The sequence below is a fragment of the Panthera tigris genome, chromosome C2 (genome assembly GCF_018350195.1).
Source record: "Panthera tigris isolate Pti1 chromosome C2, P.tigris_Pti1_mat1.1, whole genome shotgun sequence".
NCBI lineage: Eukaryota > Metazoa > Chordata > Mammalia > Carnivora > Felidae > Panthera > Panthera tigris.
Window position 1 is genome coordinate 78,485,106 of NC_056668.1, and position 19,802 is coordinate 78,504,907.

General features: G+C 40.6%; 1 protein-coding gene across 10 annotated transcripts in view; it reads right to left on the reverse strand.

Annotated features, from left to right (window-relative positions):
* Nucleotides 1-19,802, reverse strand: part of LOC102953305 (LIM domain containing preferred translocation partner in lipoma) — a 673,846-nt gene that overhangs the window by 242,214 nt on the left and 411,830 nt on the right. For all 10 annotated transcript variants that reach the window (XM_042998791.1, XM_042998792.1, XM_042998793.1 and 7 more), the window contains one exon: nucleotides 9,126-9,815. In XM_042998791.1, coding sequence (XP_042854725.1) covers nucleotides 9,126-9,815 — 690 coding nt within the window. The remainder of the gene's footprint in view (nucleotides 1-9,125; nucleotides 9,816-19,802) is intronic.

The following is a 19,802-nucleotide window of genomic DNA, read 5'->3' on the forward strand; positions in this document are numbered from 1 at the left end:
TGTGGTATAAGAAAAGAACATTAGTTTTCACTCACATGTGGCACTTACTAATTGAATAACTAACTCTTCAAATCACTGTAATGTTTCGTGCCTCAGTTTCCTCATGTGTAAATTTAAGGAGTTATCAATAATTCTGAAGGTGACTTCTATGTCTGACAGTTTCAACAGGCTAATCTAGAGAGTTGAAGTGTAAAGGTTTATTATTTTTTTCCACTTTACATTCTTCAAATTTGTGAGAAACTATTTTGTCAACCAAAAAGCACATCTTCCAAATATAGGAAGGTGATGGATAGACTCCTGCAATACGGGAAAATAAACAGCTGAATCAACAATTTATTTGAAGAGGAAATGATCAGGTAGAAAAGCTTAAGGAGTCTTAAACAAGCTTGCAAAACTGCTAAATTTAACGAAGCCATATGACACAAGGCCAATAAAAAAAACAAGTCTATATACTAACAGCCAACAACTGCAAATTGAAATTTTTAAAAGTACCATTTACAACAGCATTCAGAATGTGAAATACTTAGGGATAATTTAGCAAAACATGTAACACATTGTTGAGAGAAATTAATAAATGCATAAATAAAATGAGAGCTATACCATGCTCATGGGTTGGAAAATAACACTGTTACAGTATAAGCTCCTTTCAAATTGATCTATATATTCAAAAAAATCTGAACCAAAATCACCTCAGGCTATTTGTGGAAACTGGCAATCTAATGTTAAAATTTATATGGAAATGAAAAGGACTTAGAAAAATCAAACACTTCTGAAAGGAGCTTTCACAGTCTCGTTACAAAGTCTACTGGAAAAGTCAGCAATGAAGGTAGTGTGGCATTGTCTTAAGGATATATAAGTTAGTGGAATGGAATATAAGAGTCCACATGAAGCCACACGTGTATTGCCAACTGACTTTTGTCAAACATATCTAGGTCATTCAATGGAAGGAAAGACTTTTCAACAAATCATGCTGAGAAAACTGAAGCCAATGGGGGAAAATGAACTTTAAGCTTTATCTCACACAATACACAAAAATTAATGTGGAGTGAATTATAGCCCTAAATTTACCTGTAAAACATCTAAACGACAAGCCTAAAATAAAATCTTTGTGACTACGAGGAGGCAAAAATACCTAAGGGAAAAAATAGCAGCACCGACTATAGAAGGATAAAAACATAAACTGAACTTGATCAAAATTAAACACTCTTGCTCTTCAGAAAACAACATTAAGGAAATGAAAAGTCAAGTCATGGACCAGGAAGAAATATTGGCAAGGCATATATCAAAGGGCTCTTATTCAGAATACACAAGGTACTCTTACAACTCTCAATAAAAAGAGAGAATTCAATTAAAAAATAGGCCAAGAATTTGATGACATTTCACAAAAGAAGATAAAGGATGGCCAAAGAAGCGCATAAATAATTAACACTCACATCATTAGTCACAAGGAAAATGTAAATATAAAGTACAATTAGATATAGCTATAAAGTCTGAAAATAGGTACAATTAAGCAACCACATGTTGCTAGGCTTGAGGAGCAGCTGGAACTCTCCTACATCACTGATGAGAAAGTACAATTTAAGAAAACAGTTTGGCAGTGTCTTATGAAGTTAAATAGTTGACTACCTGCCTCAGAAATCCCAGTTCTGGGTATCTGACAAAAAGAATAGGGGCACCAGGGTGGCTCAGTCGGTTAAGCTTCCCACTTGGGCCTAGGTCATGGTCTCACCATTCCCGAGTTCGAGCCCCATGTAGGGCTGTGTGCTTGCTGACAGCTCAGAGCCTGAAGCCTGCTTCTGATTCTGTGTCTCCCTCTCTCTCTTCCCCTCCCCCACTCTGCTCTGTCTCTATCTCTCAAAAATAAATAATCATAAAAAAAGAATAAAAACTATGTCCATACAAGGACTTGTACATGGATGTTCATAGCAGCCTTATTCGTAATTCAAAATGAAATTAAAAAAATTACCCCCAGGGGCGCCTGGGTGGCTCAGTCGGTTGGGCGTCCAACTTCGGCTCAGGTCATGATCTCGTGGTCCGTGAGTTCGAGCCCCGCATTGGGCTCTGGGCTGACAGCTCAGAGCCTGGAGCCTGTTTCGGATTCTGTGTCTCCCTCTCTCTCTGACCCTCACCTGCTCATGCTCTGTCTCTATCTGACTCAAAAATAAAAAATGTTAAAAAAAAATTTAAAAAAAATGACCCCCAAAAAGTGAATGGATAAACAAAATGTAGTATGTTCATGCCATGGAACACTGCTTAGCAATCAAACTAAATGACTACTGATATGCACAACAACATAAAGAAATCTCAAAAAAATATAGTGAGTAAATGAAGACCTGACACAAGGGTGCCCGCTCTGATATGATCCCATTTATATGGAATTCTGGAAAGGATGAAAATAACCTACGTTCAAAAGCAGGATGGTTGCTTGAGACTGAAGTTAAAGGGGACTGAAGGCAGCAGGGCATGAGGGAGGGAGCTCTGTGAGGTAGCTGAAATGTTCTTTAGATTGTGTTGGTATTTGTATGGGTACATACCTGTGTCCAAGGTGCACTGTTACATGCATTTAGAAACACACATTTTATTGTCTGTAAACGAAACCTCTGAAAGCTGATTAAAGAATATGAATCAACAAGTCCATGGACACTTGGCAAGCAGGGGACTAAAAAAGACTGTGTACGTAGCAGCATCCATGTACACATGCATAGTCCAAGAGGAATGTAAAATATCAGCACCACAGTGAACATGAGAATCTATCCAGCTACTCTGGATACTGAGCTGCTGACATGACAATGCTTGTATTACTGAGGTCACCTAATATGATCTGGTGGGGTAGGTTTGGGTTCTGACATTTTGCTGAATAGCCTGTTAAGTTCTAAGGCAGGGCTTCCTCATTTTAGTAGGGCATGAGAAGTTTCTTGATGCTTCTTTATTAAACAAGAATGTGCTAAGAATTGTGTTAGTTACTCTGGAAGAGACAGGGTTGTTCAGATAGGGTTGTTCACCATCTCTATCCCCTAAATCAGAGAGTTCAGGACATGCTGGGGCCCAGTTTAGTGGAAGATTGATACATGCATGACTCTAGTAGAGTAAGAGTGGGAAAACTTCACAGGAGAGGGTGAAATACTGCACGACTTGATTTTACAAAAAGAAGGCATCGTAAGAGAGATGGGCACTTCAGCTCGGTCTTAATGGATCACATGAGATGCACAAGTATTTCATCTATCTGGCGGAAGGTCTGAGAAGGCATTGAGGGAAGGAGCTCTACGAGGAAAGCTATAGAGATGAGAAATAACTAGGAATGTAAGTTCTCAGTTGGAAGTCAGGATGTTTCAAGGGGGAGATAAACTTGGAAATCCAGACTGGGTTTCAATTCATTCCATAATGGGCTGGGAAATTTGGAAAGTTGTTTGTTTTTTTTTTTTTTTTTTTTTTTAATGGCAATTAATGACCAGGGCAGAGCTGTAGGGTAGAAAGATTAATCTGATAATATGTATAGGAGGGACGGGTGTGGAGAGAGACCAGAGGTGGAGACACCCAATAGGAGGCCATTTCAATAACTCAGTTGAGAAATTAGGACACCTGAACTAGGAGTCGCAAGGATATTTACTTAAGAAACCAGATTTGAGAGACAGTGCGGTAGAAACAGCAGGACAAGTTATATGTATGTGATGTGGAAGAGGAATTACAGTCCTAGGGCCCTAAGCCTGGATGCCCAGCAGGGAATTAGCCGGTGCTTCCCCTCCGTTTGATGGTCTCATGGCCACAACAGCTCTCTCTCTCTCTCTCTCACTCTACCACAACAGCTGAAGCCCATTTACATGTCTGACAGCGAGTAGGGCCATGGTGGTGCCATGTCCAGCGGCTGTCGATGCGGATGTTTGATGCTCCCACTATCCAAACACCAAAGCATGCTGACATGCATGGCTTCCCCGGGGGAAAGTATGAGGACAACATTCAGAAGGTTGGAATCATGGCTCCCGTGAATTTGCCAGATGACCTTCACAGAGTGACTCTCGGTACTGATCTTCTGAACCCCTGTGAATTGTGTAGGGGTCCACAAAGCACTTTGGGAACTGGAACACCCCGTATAGAGGGGGATTACTAATATTCTTGTCCTCATCTTTAGATGTACAGGTATTGGCACCTGTCCGGAGGCATCTCTCTGCATTCATCCCTCTCCCCACCCTAACTATCTCCTCTTTTTGCTTCTCTGATCCTGGAATTGAGAGCGATTTTGCACAAGGATTACCATAAAGATAGTTTTTTTCCAAAATGCCACCAATTCCTTGCAATATACCCAATATGTACATCCATCTCCTAAAGTTAAACATTTTGATAGTACTGGAATGTTTGAAATACTACTATGTCAACATTCTCAAACATTTCCTGAAACTTAACAAATTACAGGACCCTTTACCGCTGACCCCAGGAGTTCACTCCCTCTGTTCTCTTCTCCGTACCGTTAAATATTCCCCAGATCCTTTTGGATGTTAAATGAAGAGCAGTGATCAGCTCTGACTCTGGATAAGAAAAACTCTGCATTGGATTTATTGAAAAGTGGTTTGCCGATCTCCACACTCTCACCATGGTGAAGGGTTTTCCAAGGAGATGTCAATACTAGATGATTGCCGAATTTAACCTAACCCCCACACTAGGTGGGCCCTCACAGCTTTCCTGGGATGCATAGCACCGGTGCCTTTCACACACTGTGGGGCAAACAGCATCTCTTTTACAAAGTTGAGACTGACGAGGGTTAGATTTATGACAAGGAAGTGGGTATAAAAATGATCTACCCTCAGGTCACCGTGCACCCAAGAGTAATGACTGGCCTCCAGGTCCTGGTTCTAGGGCTTTCAAGCTGCCCCACCTTAATCTGAACGCTGGAGAAAACGCACATTCTGTCTCACTGGCATGTGAAGACAACGCACATAGGACGAGAGTTCTGGGAACTCCATAGTAGCTAGCAGATACGAGCTTTTATAAAAGAGCCAAAAGAAAAGATTCCACTGTGCCTTTAAGAGTGTTTCTAGTGGGAAAGGAATATTTCTCTCTCATAAAGCCTTGCTTATAACAATATTTTTCAAGGAACTCAGCTCAGATGGTCCAGGAAGCGCATTATGGTCTACTGTAGCATGCAAATTCACTGCTCAGCACATTATGGGAACATAAATATCATGATCCCCACACTCCGCAGGTTTTCATGTGGCCTCCTTCCTTCCTTCCTTCTCTTCTTCCTTGCCTTTCCTTTCCTTTTCCTTCTGCTTTCTCCTTCTCTTCTTTCCCTCTTCATTTATATTGTAAGGAAATTATAGCAGCTCATCTCAAATAGAGATTTCTTTCTTTCACTTAAAATGAAACAAAACAAAACAACGTCTTCCTTAATGGGCTCGATGTCAAATTCCTCAGAACTTCTGAATGTAACAAAAGAGAATTGTTCTAAGGTACGAAGGTATTTTTTCCACCAGTGACTTAAAAAACTGGAAATAAACGAAAGCCAGGGAAAAGCTGAATAGTCCTCACTTGGCAATTATTCAGCCCTTGGAAATTTCCAAGCCCTCTGCAATCATTAATTAATTAGTGAAGATGATGTTCCACTTTACTGAGGCTGGGAGCGTGACATAAAGAGGTCTAGAGGCTTTCCCCAAGCTGAAAGAGGAATGTCAAGGGAAGAACTGAAATGAGAATTAGAAGCTCATTTCTCAAGCCAGTAGTCACATCACTAAGCCAAGTGGAGTCAATATTGGGACAATAAGGTCCTCTGTGCACAGGTGCAGTTGAATACAGCAGTGTTCTGCTCAAAGACCAACTGTGGAAAAGCCCACCCCTTCATCCACCAGTGCCCCCACAACACACACAGGAAATTTCTGTAGCTTCATCAGCCTCTTTCCCCTTTCCTAAAACACAGACAGATGGCTAAATATCAACCTCCAACCACTCTCCTCTATAATCGCAGCAAAAATCCATGATTTAATTTTCATGATTGAAGGCACAATATGATGTCAAAAACACATGACACTGTTGAAAATAAATATTTCCAAGAAAATTTTTAATGACATGAAATTCACTGATATCCAGAATCCGTAATAATGTAGACCACCTCGAATAATTACCTTCTCCCATAAGAAGGAAAGTGAAATGTCATGCTTTTGGGGGAGTGGAGAATCAAAGTTCACTCCAAGAGCCTGAACAGGTTGCTGAGGGCAGATCAAACATTAGTGATGATGCGGCTCTGCCTGACACCTTAGATCCAGGTCTTGCACTGGGTCCTACACCCATTCCCCCTACACCAATGGATTGGTTCCAAATGTTGAACAGGCACTATCTAGATAGCACCTCATGACATGATAGGTAAATAGGAAACTCGAAGACTGGCTCAGCACTTCTCAGCAGATGATTCCCTCCACCAGATACACTTTTGCTCTGTTTCATGTCTGCTTCCCCCCGTGGGGTGATGGGATCCTTAAACAACTCAGGGCCCACCTCTTTCCCTCAGGAACATCAGTCAGGATGCTCTGGGTGAGGAAAAACTGCATGCATAGCTGAACTTACATGGTGAAGACAACTGTCCCAACCTACACTTTTAATCTTCCATAGGAGAATTTGTTTCAGTTGTACCAAAAGCAAGGGAAAATTCAATAACCCCATTTTGTTCTGAATGGGTGTTTTCAGGTCCAGGAACGACCACTGCAGACATGCTGTAATGTTAACAAAGGGCAAGCCTATCCAGTGTGGCTATTCTTGACAAACTTTATTTAAAAGCAAAACAATAGGGGCACCTGGGTGGCTCAGTTGATTGAGTATCCAACTTGATCTCGCAGTTCGTGAGTTCGAGTCCCACATCGGGCTGTATGCTGACAGCTCAGAGCCTGGAGCCTGCTTCGGATTCTGTCTCTCTCTCTCCCCTGCTCATGCTCTCTCTCTCGCTCAAAAATAAATAAACATTAATTTTTTAAAAATTAATGCAAAACAAGGGGCACCTGGGTGGCTCAGTCAGTTGAGTGGCTGATTTCAACCCAGGTCATAATATCATGGTTTGTGAGTTTGACCCCCATGTGAGGCTTTGCACTGACAGTACAGAGCCTGCTTGGGATTTTCTGTCTCCCTCTCTCTCTGCCCCTCCACTGCTTGCTCTCTTTCTGTAAAAAATATAAACTTTAAAAAATAAAAACAAAACAAAAACAAACAAAACAAAACACCCTTAATAACATTTATTTTCTTTTTTTTAATTTTTTTTTAACATTTATTGATTTTTGAGACAGAGAGAGACAGAGCATGAACGGGGAAGGGTCAGAGAGAGGGGGACACAGAATCTGAAACAGGCTCCAGGCTCCGAGCTGTCAGCACAGAGCCCGATGCAGGGCTCGAACTCACGGACCGTGAGATCATGACCCGAGCCGAAGTCGGACGCCCAACCGACTGAGCCACCCAGGCGCCCCAATAACATTTATTTTCATGGAGGGAGTTTGAAAAGAAAGGCCTCCCAAGAGTAATGTTTCGAACACTTAACATTTTAACTTGGAATCTTTATGTTGAGAATGACCATGGCTGGTCCACTTTTGTGTAATGAGCATTCATAAGGTTACCGGGTGCCTCCAGATACTCACAGGCCCCCCTGGGAAGGGTTCTTTTCCTCTAAAGAACCTAAAATTCTTTTGGAGCACCATTAATAGAGCATATGTTTTCATGTGAGAATCAGGGTTTAGTAAACATCTTACCTAGAGAGTAAGGATCTGACAGATTTTTGTCATAATGGTGAAAATGTGAACAGGTATATCTGGATACTGACAATCTTGAATGGGTAAAGGATTATACACACACACAGATACACACATGTGCTTACACACACACACACACACACACACACACACACTTCTATAATCCATCTCAACAATTACAATTCAACGTGTAGCTAATCAAGGGCTCTACAGTTTCTTTTTTTTAAATGTTTATTTATTTATTTTGAGAGAGAGAGAGAGAGGCAGAGAAAGAATCTTGCATTGTCAGCACAGAGCCCTACATGGGTTTCGATCCCACAAACTGTGAGATCATGACCTGAGGCGAAATCAAGAGTCAGACACTTAACTGACTGAGCCACCCAGGTGCCCCAAGGGCTCTCCAGTTTCTGATTTCTCACAGCTCTAACCAAAAGGGTGGGCTCAGTTCCAACCAATAACTGGAGATTAGCTTGGTTTCTCCATTGCCTCCCTTGCAAGTAATTCTCCTTGGATCCTCTTGTCAGGGTGGGAAGAAACATCATCATGTTGGTTCTAGTACTCATGGAAAGTCCAAGTTGTAGGTGAAGAGGTATGTGTAGTATTATGTCTTAACTATTCACAGGAAGTAACAATGCATTGACTTAAAAGACATATATGCTTGCAATTAAATCAAACCAAAAAAAAAAAAAAGATAACTGTCATAAAGGATTTTTAAAAGTTTCTGAACACAGTTAAGGCCCACAGACTAAGATTCTTCCTGGAGGATCAATAATGGGGATAAATAAGAGGTAATAAACAAGTTCCATAATACTGCAGCCCCCTTCACCTCACCTACCAAGGTGCCCTTGGCCACTTGTTCTGTCTCAGCAGCCCTAGGCTTGTTTGCCCTAAGCAGAACCCAGAGTGCCAACTTTGCTTGGGTTCTGAGCATCTTTACATGAGCCTCATGTGGCCCTGTACATCTCTTACCTACAAATATGGGGACCTCCTGTCCCCACTAAGGTACAAGATGCTGCATATCTATTTAGAGTCCAAGCGCATGCAACAGCTAAGCGTGAGGAAGTTTCTGACCCACAGAGGGGCGCTTTGACCAACAGGAGACAAGAGCTGGAAGATAAACTATTTTCCCATCCTCTCCCTGAACAGATTGTCCTGATCTGCTCATAAGGTCTTTTGCAAGATGATCCTTCAAGATTGAACAATTGGCTGTACTGGATATTAAACAGTAGTCATATGATCCCACACGTAGGATCTCTGCCTTTTCCTGCTTCACTCACGCTCACCTGGGACTGTACTTTCTAATGACATAAAAGGAGCACATACACTTTTGCCTTAGGCTCTGCTTTCTGGGGAAGTCAGGCCAAGATACACACTCCTTCAGCCCCATCACTATGTTAATGAGTTCCCTACCTTTTGTTGCAGTGGCGGTGCGCAGGGCACTGAAACAGGATCTGTGATATAGGTCTTCTTGGGCCCAGTAACTGGATACATCCCGGCTGGGTTCTGGTTTCCTGTTCCAGAAGGAGTATACCCTTGTTCCCGCTTCCAGGTATTCGGATGCCCTTGTTGACCGTAAGCTGGATCAGAGTCATTTTTGCCCCCATAGCCAGGCCCTGATGGGCAATAGGCTTCATAATAGCGTCCTTGGTTGGGGGCATACCCATACCCAGGCTCCGGTTGAAGTCCTGGTGGTGGAATATATGCATAGTCCATGCCCCCCCGTGTTGAAGGAGGTGGGCACTGCCCAGAGATAGAAACTGGTTGAGTGTTATAGCCCTGGGGTCCTGGGCCTGCGCCATAAAATTGTCCTGATGAAGGAGCAGCCATGTAATGAGAGCTGGGCTGGGCTGACTTCACCTGCACGTTGAAGGTAGGCCTTGAAGGGGTGGACGCCGTAGCATAGGAGGCGGGGACTGGTTGAGGCTGGGGTTTTAGTGTTCCAATTGGTGCCACAGGGATGGGTCCTGCCTGGGGTGCAGGCTGTGGTTTCAGTGTAGACTTTTTGGTTGCTGTTAGAGGGGGTTGGTTTGGTATTACCATTCTTTTATGTCCTGTGACAGGGGTAGAGACTGGAGGAGAGGCAGTCGAACTAGTAGAGCCCTAAAGGGGGAAAGAGAAAAATAAAAATAAAAAAGATAAAGATTACTGCCAGTGAAAAATGAAAACACATAAAGGAACAAATATTAGTAACTACTATTCTTATCTTGTATCAACTCTTATATGGTTCTTGCCTTCTTTTTTTTTTATTTTTTTTAATGTTTATTTATTTTTGAGACAGGGAGAGACAGCATGAATGGGGGAGGGTCAGAGAGAGAGGGAGACACAGAATCCGAAACAGGCTCCAGGCTGTGAGCGGTCAGCACAGAGCCCGACGCGGGGCTCGAACTCATGGACCGCGAGATCATGACCTGAGCCGAAGTCGGACGCTTAACCGACTGAGCCACCCAGGCGCCCCTATGGTTCCTGCCTTCTAAGAATTCACAAACCAACATAAAAATCATGCGCACTTTTGTGTACTAGTTATGAACAATCTGGAAAAAAATTAATGATTCCATTTACAATTACATCAAAAAGAAACAAAAATACTTAAGAATAAACTTAAGCAAAAAGGGCAAAAGACTTACATACACTAAAACGTACAAATGCTGCTGCTGAAAAAAATCGAAGGCATAAATATATATAAGACATCCTGTGTTCATGGATTGGAAGACTTATGCATATATATAATACTGAAAGCACTAGCAATAATAAACTAAGCTAAACAATGCTATCTCAATCAGATCAGATTACCAAAGATATAGTCAACATACAGCAAAAAGGAGGTACTAGAGAAAGAACAGGAGGACTGGGCAAGGGTACGAAAAAAAAACAAGTAAATCAAAGAGGGGTGTTGAAAGAAACAAACACTCCCAGAAGAACCAAAAAGATGCTAAATTTTAGAACAAAGATTCCTATCAAAGAGTGATTTACCAAAGATAACCCAAATGTAGACTGTTCCTCCTTTTCTAACTTCCTGATTTCCATTGCATTCATTCATTCAATTCAGAAATACTTACTGAATATCTTAAGAATGTTTAAGGACACAAAGATTGGAAGATCTCACTGCCAAACTATGAGAAGTCTTGGTTAGGCTGGGGATAAGTAAAGGCTCAGAGAAAGCTTGGAGATTCAAACATCTGTCCTTAGGCATTAGTCTACTATGGATCTGGAAATATGTCAATGACAGAATGTTTTAATTTTGCTCTGAGTTACTATGATTAGATTTGCTGATACAACAAATGAATGACCACACCCTGATTTTGCTGTTTATTAATTTCCAAGAGAATTCACATATTCTTAGGAAGAGGGGATGTGAGGCCTTATGTTACTCTAATGTCATTTACCCACACCAAGTCACTAGAGATATATAGCTGTGGGAAAGATGCCGCTAACTGCTTCTTCATACCTACTCCCCTTCTTCACTACTCAAAGAATTTCTATTTTATTTAGGGTGACAATGTCCTCACTTAAAATACTTCTCTAGACTACAACCAGAGATAGAACGTTGCCACGGGACACAGTTCTGGTCAATGAGACATATGCTAAACATTTTAGGGAAAACAAAAATTCTCCTGATAGAAGCATCACCCCTACCTACCTTGCCAGTTTCTTCTTTCCTGCCTGGTTGGTGGATGTGGGGCTGTAGATGGTACAGCTATCTTGCCCCCACCATAAGATGCAAGTCTATCAACTCAGATATATATAGCTTTCTGATGATCTACACTGATCCAGAGATAAAGATTAAAACACTCCCAGAGATATTTGGTTGACATACAGTAATTCTCAATGGAGAGAAAATCACCTCCTGATCAGGGACGTTTGGTAATGAGTGGGGATAATCTTATTGTCACAGTGACGGGGATGTTATCATCATTGCATGGGCAGAAAGCAAAACACATCACTGTCAAACCCAAGATGGCAACAGCATCCCAATGAAAGTGACAGACTCTTGGGCTACATTTCTTCTGTCAACCTACCTGTGAAGTTCCCAGATGTGAGCCAAGGAGGCCACAGGTCCTCTCTAGCATCTCTCCTCTACAACACTCTCTACTTCTTGATCCAAATAACCCTTCTCCCCTTGGTCCCTTTGATCCTAGAGCACATGAAAGCTCTGACTCTGATGGCTCCAGATGCTCGCTCTGTCCCTAAACACTTCTCTATACCCAAATGCCTGTGTACGCGATGCATTTATAAATCAGCGTGTTATCATTTTTGTTGGGATTCTGACAGTTACAGCTCTCTTTCCCACATTTTATTGGTCTCAATTTATATTTGTCTACTTTCCTAAAGAATTCATAATTCTAGATTTAGTTCTTTAAGTTACAGGAGGCTGTTAAATACAGTTATCTTTTTTTCCCCCTTATCTGATACTAGCCTCTCAGAGGACAAACTTGCCATTTACTTTTGTAATTGAAGCAACCTTAGTAATCTTGTCTTGGCAGAGTAGCTTTTCCCTTCTTTACGAAGATGGCTCCAACAGTACTCAAGAGAAAGAAATTCCATTTCTTTAGTAAGCAATTTATTAAGAAATACATCCTGAAGAAATTCCTAAATACACACACAGTTAATTAAGATCCTGACATTCTGTAGTAAAGAGCATGGGAGAGTCAGTTTGAACCTAAAAAAAAAAAGGTAAGGTCAGTTTTTTTTTTCCAGTCAACCATGTCAGTCTTAAAAAAAATGTCAGCATAGATGGAATTGAATGTAAGAAGGAATAAAGCTTTTCTTTTCTTTGATGACTCAAGATCAGCAGAAACCCAGAGTTCCTATTTTGAACACTTTACAAACCCAACTATAAATGGAGACAGTGACTGAGCAACTGGGCTAATGACAGGCGTACTCTGTGCTGCAGCTGTAGAGAAGTCTGTCCCCAGAGCAGATCCTGCAGAAATCACAGATTTTGGAAATGAAAGCCAATCACAATGATAAAGTAAGAATAAAAAAGAATTAATATAGACCTAACTCCTGAGAAGCAACATTTCCAACAAAATTTCTCTTTTTCTTTTTTGGTGAACACAGACACACACACACACACACACACACACACACACACACACACACACACACTTTAAACCTCCGTAAAGTCTTTGAAGGAAGGCATCAGGTCACAGTTTCAGAAGTCATTGCTTTCTTCTAGGAAATATCTCACCAGTGGAACTCTCTTTGGGGGATGAGAAGGTTTCCCACAACTTTATTATGAATTCTGCTGTGTATGTGCCGGCATGCTTCTGACTATTTTCTATATCGTAACTACGGGAGTGAAAATAGCACATTTAGCTATATTTTTCCCTTTGCAATTTTACACTCTTTACCTCACTGGAGGTGGAAGGGGTAAAGAACAGGAATCATTTTAAAGCGTATTTATTTATGTTCTTCATAGTTAAAGAAAGCTATGGCAACATTTTCCTGGCCCACATATTCAATTAAATACATAGTGAATCTTTTCTACTCACTGAATTAGTTGGCACTTCCGAGTATTTATTTTTGGCATATCATTTCTTTTTTGTTTTTGCAGAATTTCTTTAAGTTTTATCATGATTTAACATTTTTATTTTGAAAATCAAGCACATTTTAAAATTACAGGAATATATATATAATATATACATATATATTACATATACATGTATATATAAAATATATATTTGTAATATATATTTTATATGACTTGAATCTCTGTAAGTCTTTTTATGTGGTTATTTTTCCATTAATTATTTTCTAACGATCATGTAAAGCTCTGTGAGGTTAATGGGAGAAGGGCAACGTCCTGGGATGAACAGCACATGTCCCCCTGTCCGCCAGGAGTTTATAGTCTGGTAGAGGAGCTACTATATATAATCAACAACTGGTGGATGGATACTCCATTACCAGGAAGAACTGGTCGTGGCCATGGGACAACAACAGACAAGGGGTACCGAGAGCACCTCTCGTTCTCACCCCATGGGGCAGGTCCTCAACTTCCTTTGTGGCCAGGTCAGGATAAGGTCCGGCCATTCCTCAATCTCTCCTGCCCCTCCCACCCACTCCCTGACCACACTCACACGAGCGCACACACACTCCCCCGCTCCAACTTACCACTAGTCTTCTATGCAGCCTCTGTTTCTTTCTTATATTCTTACATTTAACTCCAGTCTCGTTTTCCTTCCGCTGCTGTTTGCCCTCATCGCCACTTCCCTGAGCTGTTCATTGCCATCAGCGAACTTCACTTCTTTCTCACTCCCCTCCCTCAATAACGCCACAGTCATCTCTCTAACGTGACCCTCTGAGCCTGGCTCTCTGCTGATCGCAATCTGCCAATGGCCCTGCTTTGTGTTGAGCTTGTTTTATTATGTTGTGCTCTTTGTTTGTTTGTTTGTTTGTTTTTAATATACTTTAAAAGAATTTCCAGTCTAGCCCCTGCCTCCCTGGCCAGCTGCCTCCTTTTTTCTACCATCACTCACATCACACACTCCAGCAATTTGAGGCTTATGCAGAGACTGGAATAGATCACACAGTTATGTCTGCACTCAGATCCGTCAGCCAGGACCTCCTTCTACAGTCTCTGATCTGTTCTATCCAATCTCTACCGCGCTGCTCCCCTGCTGCTCAAACATAGCCATCTGGGCAGTTGCCTACTTATTCTGCAAGTCTCAGATCAAATGATGTGTCTTCTGTACTGTCATTCTAGACTCCCCTGTAATGATCTGGACGTTCTTTCTGTGGTCCTTCAGTTATATTCCCCATGAACTTTGTACATAGTCCCCATTAAAACAGTTACCTTCTGGTGTTTTAATAATCGACTTGCATGTTTTTTAAGTTGGAAAGAAGTCAAGCTGTAAGCTCTAGAAAGCCAAATTATCATGATCTCAAACAGACAGAGATTTGTCTTTCATAATAGAGAATCCAGGAACAGGCAGCGAAGAACTAATGTCTGCTCAACAGTGACAGCAGGGATTCAGGCTCTTTCTAGGGATCTGTTAGAAGCACTTCACTAATCTTTCTTTAAAATTCCTACTGATAACCAGTCGTCACCATATTGCCCAATGGCCCCTAAATAATGACCCTCTTTATCTGACACAGGCCCTCCTCTCTTCTCTCTCTATTTTTCTCTCTATTAACTCTTTCCAGGACCATATACACAACTTAAAATACCTTCCGCGTTATGAAGATTCTCTTGAGTTTCTATCTCCAGAATTCACCAGCATTCTGAATACCAGGCCCAGATATTCAGCTGTTTATTTTATGTGTCTGCTTGGACGTCTCAAATGCCTTTCAGGCTCAACATGTGAAAAACTGTCTCATCATCTTCCTTGAATCTGCCCTTCTATTCCCGTCTGGTTTTCTCATCCACACAGGTGTTGCTCAAATGAGAACACTAGGAGTCATTCTTGAGCCTCTCCCTCACATCCCATTCAAGTACTAATCCTGTCGATTCTATTTCCTAAGCAAGGAGTTCTGTAACTCTCAAATCTTTCCACATTTCCTCATTTCCTCTGCTGTGGTGACTCTATTCCAAGATACCACCACCCGTCACTGTGAATTCTCCAACAGGAATCCAGACTGGTAACCCAGGGTGTACTCTTTCTCCCTGTTCAAGGAATCCTTATTCTGTAGAGCGCTTCCTCTCAAACACAGATTTCATCACATTACTTTCCTGCTTAAAAGTTTTCAATGCTTAGGGGATTGTTTTGCACGCTAGCTCTTCTCCCTCTCCCTGAAAGCTACACACTCTATCAATCTCTGGCACTGACTTTCATAGCCAGTGTGCCAGGCTCTCAGGTGCCATCACCATGTGAATTCTAAGGAGCTAATTCCTCAGGACCCTTGAAGTGTCACCCTGAGTGTGGTTCCTCGGTGAGCTCTGCTGAATCCTCTGGCAGAGTGAGCACTGATTACTGCTCTCCTACACATATCACACTTGTACGTGTCTGTCTTCACAGTGTGAGGGACTCTACCCTTGTACTCACTACTGCTTCCCCAGTGGCTTTTGCATATCATAGCCAATAGTGGGCATTTGACGAACATTTGAATAAATGAATGACTGAATGAATTTGGACTCCAAGAAGAATTCATTTCCTTGTCAGATTATAACCTAACATGCAAAATACGAGCTACCTCGTTTCTCTTATTACTTGACAATCAAGAAACACTGTCATGCATTTAATGCATGCTTAATTACAGTAATCTCATTAGTTTTTCTCTTTCTCTAAATAGTTCAATGGCTTTACTTTTTGAATTGATTAATACTACTATCTTTCAAAGAAGCGTCGAAATGCTTACTTTCATTTTGATGGTTATATTGTATATGTAAATTCTACTGGATGCTGGCTCAAATCTCTTACAAAAATAGTTAAGGGCCAAATTTTAAATAAAATTACCGCAAAAGAAAAGAGATGAATGCATATTAGAATAATCTTTAACAACATGTACCGCAACGAAATGCATTTGAACTACCAAGTAATCACAATGCCCCAATCTCTAGAAATTTAATTAATCAAAGTTATTTATTCAATTAAAAAAATTGAAATTCTTCTGTGTGTTGGTTACTGAGCTAGTTGCTAAAACCACAAACAGACAAAGGAAGTCAGAGTCACTGCACTCAGAGAATTCTTAATTAGATTTTTTGGACAAAACATGGGAGCGGTAAGTAAAAGGGTTTCTACTAATAAAGAAAATTTTCTAAGGTAAGAGAAGGGGAATGTATACAAAAGCGAAAGTCCTACATAAAAGCAATTGTATAAAACTCAGAGCCCCTTCATATATTTTGATTCCAGCTAGTACAGTAACATGGAAAAACGCCTACGATGGCAAATGAAAATATAAATGCTAAATGACAAACACAGAATGTGAAATCAATCATATACGCAATACAGTTGAAGCTGTAGGAAATGTTATTTCCATATGGACAAAGAACAGATAAACCATGGAACGGGATATGGTTGATTTGTCAGAAAGAATTCTGAGCGTTTCAACTTCAATTTTACTTTCACGACACTTATGTACAGTTATGGGAACAAGACTTGATGAAGTATTTTCCTTTACGGTTGTCAGCTTTGTATATCCTTGTGGCAGGAAAACAAATTCAAATATTCATTGATATCAAAAAATGCGTAAAAATGGCAAACACTTAATGTTACCTGTCCTTTGTGTAAACAGTTTGAACACTGTTTATACTTAATCCTCACAGGCACCCTTGAGACAGAAACTATTATTATCCCTATTTTCGAGATGAAGATACTGAAACACAGAGAAATTAAGTAACTGCCAAAGTTATACACACACCTAGCAGGTGGCAGATGTGGGATTCAAACCCAGGTAGCCAGGCTCCCTCGTTTCGGGTTTTAAAAACCGGTTTGTTTCTCTCCAGCAAAGTAAGGGTGAACTAAACCACATGTCGGAAAAGCAAACAAAAAAGAAAAAAAAAAAGAAGCCTTTCCACTCTATCTATGGTTTTCCCAAATTTAAGAGTAATGAGATCTAGATGTGGGAACAGACACATTTCTCTCCTAGAAGAAAAATAACAGGGTAAAGGAGACAACAGATACTCAGGGCTGGGATCTGGGAGAAAACAGAAAGAGGTAGACTGTGTTAAATTGGAGAGTCCATACTCTGTCTAAACGCCTGCTGCTACACCGTGCCAGCTAATTGCTGCCCTGCGAAATATGGATCCGATGTTTCTCTTCTGACTTTACGGTCATTTTTCTTTGCAAACGCTGAAAAGCCTCAGGAAGGATTTCTGCAGGACAAATGTGGCACATGAGGTGCATTTTCAACTCCCATTCTAACTTAAGGACGCTGGCAAATAGAAATACCATGATGAATGAAATTGAAGGGTCCCATGTTGGAATTCAGGGGACAAAAACTTCCGGCTTCACCACTGTGTAGTTGGGTAACAATGAAAAAGGAACATTACTTCTCTAGATTGACTTCTCATCTGAACAAAGAAGAAGACTTAAGACTGCTGTTATTTTTCTCTTTTCGTTTTAAATGAGGAGTGCATCTTTTTCTTGAAATAAAACTCTTTCTTTAACCCAGACAAAAGATGAGCTTCACTGGATGACGCTCAGGGTTGACGGGAGCCCACCCACTTGTTCCTCTAATACTATTTCTCTATAAAAGATATAATGACATTCAAAATCCAGAGATTCCAAGAGTAAATTCTGAATGTTTAAAATTAGTTTTAATGGCCAATAAGAGCCTGATCTCATCACTAAGGATTCACACCAGGAAGGTATGTAATAAATAATGGCTGGATAAATGAATAGCTAGACTTGGCTTCTAAGTTTGTACAGTGAGAAAAAAATGCAAACACAGATCACCTATGTCAGTTATAATGCCATGCATTCTCATATTTGCTACTGTTATTTTTTAATTAAAAATTACTATCTTATTTTCTCTATGTGTTTAATTGAGTAATTACTTTTTTTTTGGTTTCTTGAGTGCCCTTACTAATTATTTTCCAAAACTCAAGATTGATTGATTTTTAAATAAGTTCTATGCCCAGCGTGGGTCTTGAACTCATGACAAGAATCACATTCTCTACCGACTGAACCAGCCAGGTGCCAGAGAATTCAGGATTAGTACCTAGAGCAGATCCATTTCTCACTCATTCAGGCCATATTATCCACTTGATAGATGACCCCATGAGCTAGAAAACAACCTAGCAGAACAAGAGAATACACGATCATAATACTGTACATTAAGAGAAGTACTTCTCAAATCTGGCTACACAGCAGGACCATTGGGGGCTTTTTAATACAAGTTATCTTTCATTAGGCCTTTCTAATTAATAATTATTATCTTAGATCCACCCAGAGATTGAAATCTGTAAATTAAAGAGAGGGGCACATGATTTTTTGGTGAATCCAGAATTCACAACTACCTTCTTAGGTAGTGTTGTTAAAGCAGAATAGTGAGGCATACGTGGAGTTGGGGGATAGAAATAATGCAAGGGGGTCACCCCAATTATCTTCAAAGGACAATGTTTTTGTGAGTTAGACTTAGGGAGCAATGCGGTGTTTGTTGGGTTCTATAAACTCTTCATGAGCAATATGTGTCTGGGTGAACTTGGTGATACATATCGTAAGTCCTAATAAAGTCCACACCTTTCGTTTCTAGGAATTTAATCTAAGGAAATTACCACAAGATAGCATAACCGTTTGGCTTCTAAAAATGGTCATGGTCATATAATATATAAAAACAAAAGGTTATAAGGTTATAAGCAATTTAAATAATCGATACATGGGAGCTGGTGAAATCAAAGATGGTGCATTCATATAATGGAATACTATTCCACAATTAAAAACTATACCATTAAATGTTTAAAAACATTTAACATTATCAGCAATCCACCAATCCCACTCCTGGCATACACCCCACAACGAACTGAGAGCAGGGACTCTCATGAGTATCTGCACACTCGTTGTTCATAGCAGCATCGTTCGCAATAGCTAAAATGTGGCAGCAACCCACGTGTCCCTGACAGGTCAGTACATAAACCAAATGTGGTCTACCCATACAGTATTATGTTACTCAGGCTAAAACGAGAAAGCAATTCTGACACAGGAATCAACCTTAAAACACGGTGCTGGGATGAAATACGCCAGTTACCAAAGGACACGTACTATAGGATTCCAATGACCTCAGGTGTCTAGAGTCGTCAAATTCACAAAGACAGAAAGTACAATGTGGTCACCCAGAAGGGAGGGGGGAGGGAGGAATGGGGGCTAATTAGCTAATGGGCATAGAGTCTCAGTCTGGGAAGATAAAACAAGTTCTGGAGATGGATGGTGGTAATGGTTGCACAACAATGTTAATGCACTCAATGCATTCTTAGAAATGGATAAGATGGCGGGTTATGTCATCCACTTTACCATAAAAGTAAAAGAGAAAAGGAATAACAATAAAAAGTCAATAACCTTATACATTTAAAAATCAGGTTTGGTGACGTTTTGTATCCGTTAATCCATATTTGCATCTATCTAGAACTCTCACACATGCATACTTACTTATATGGCTAGAAAGATCTAGTCTCAAAATGGTAACAGTGGATATTTTAAGGAGGTGATGTTT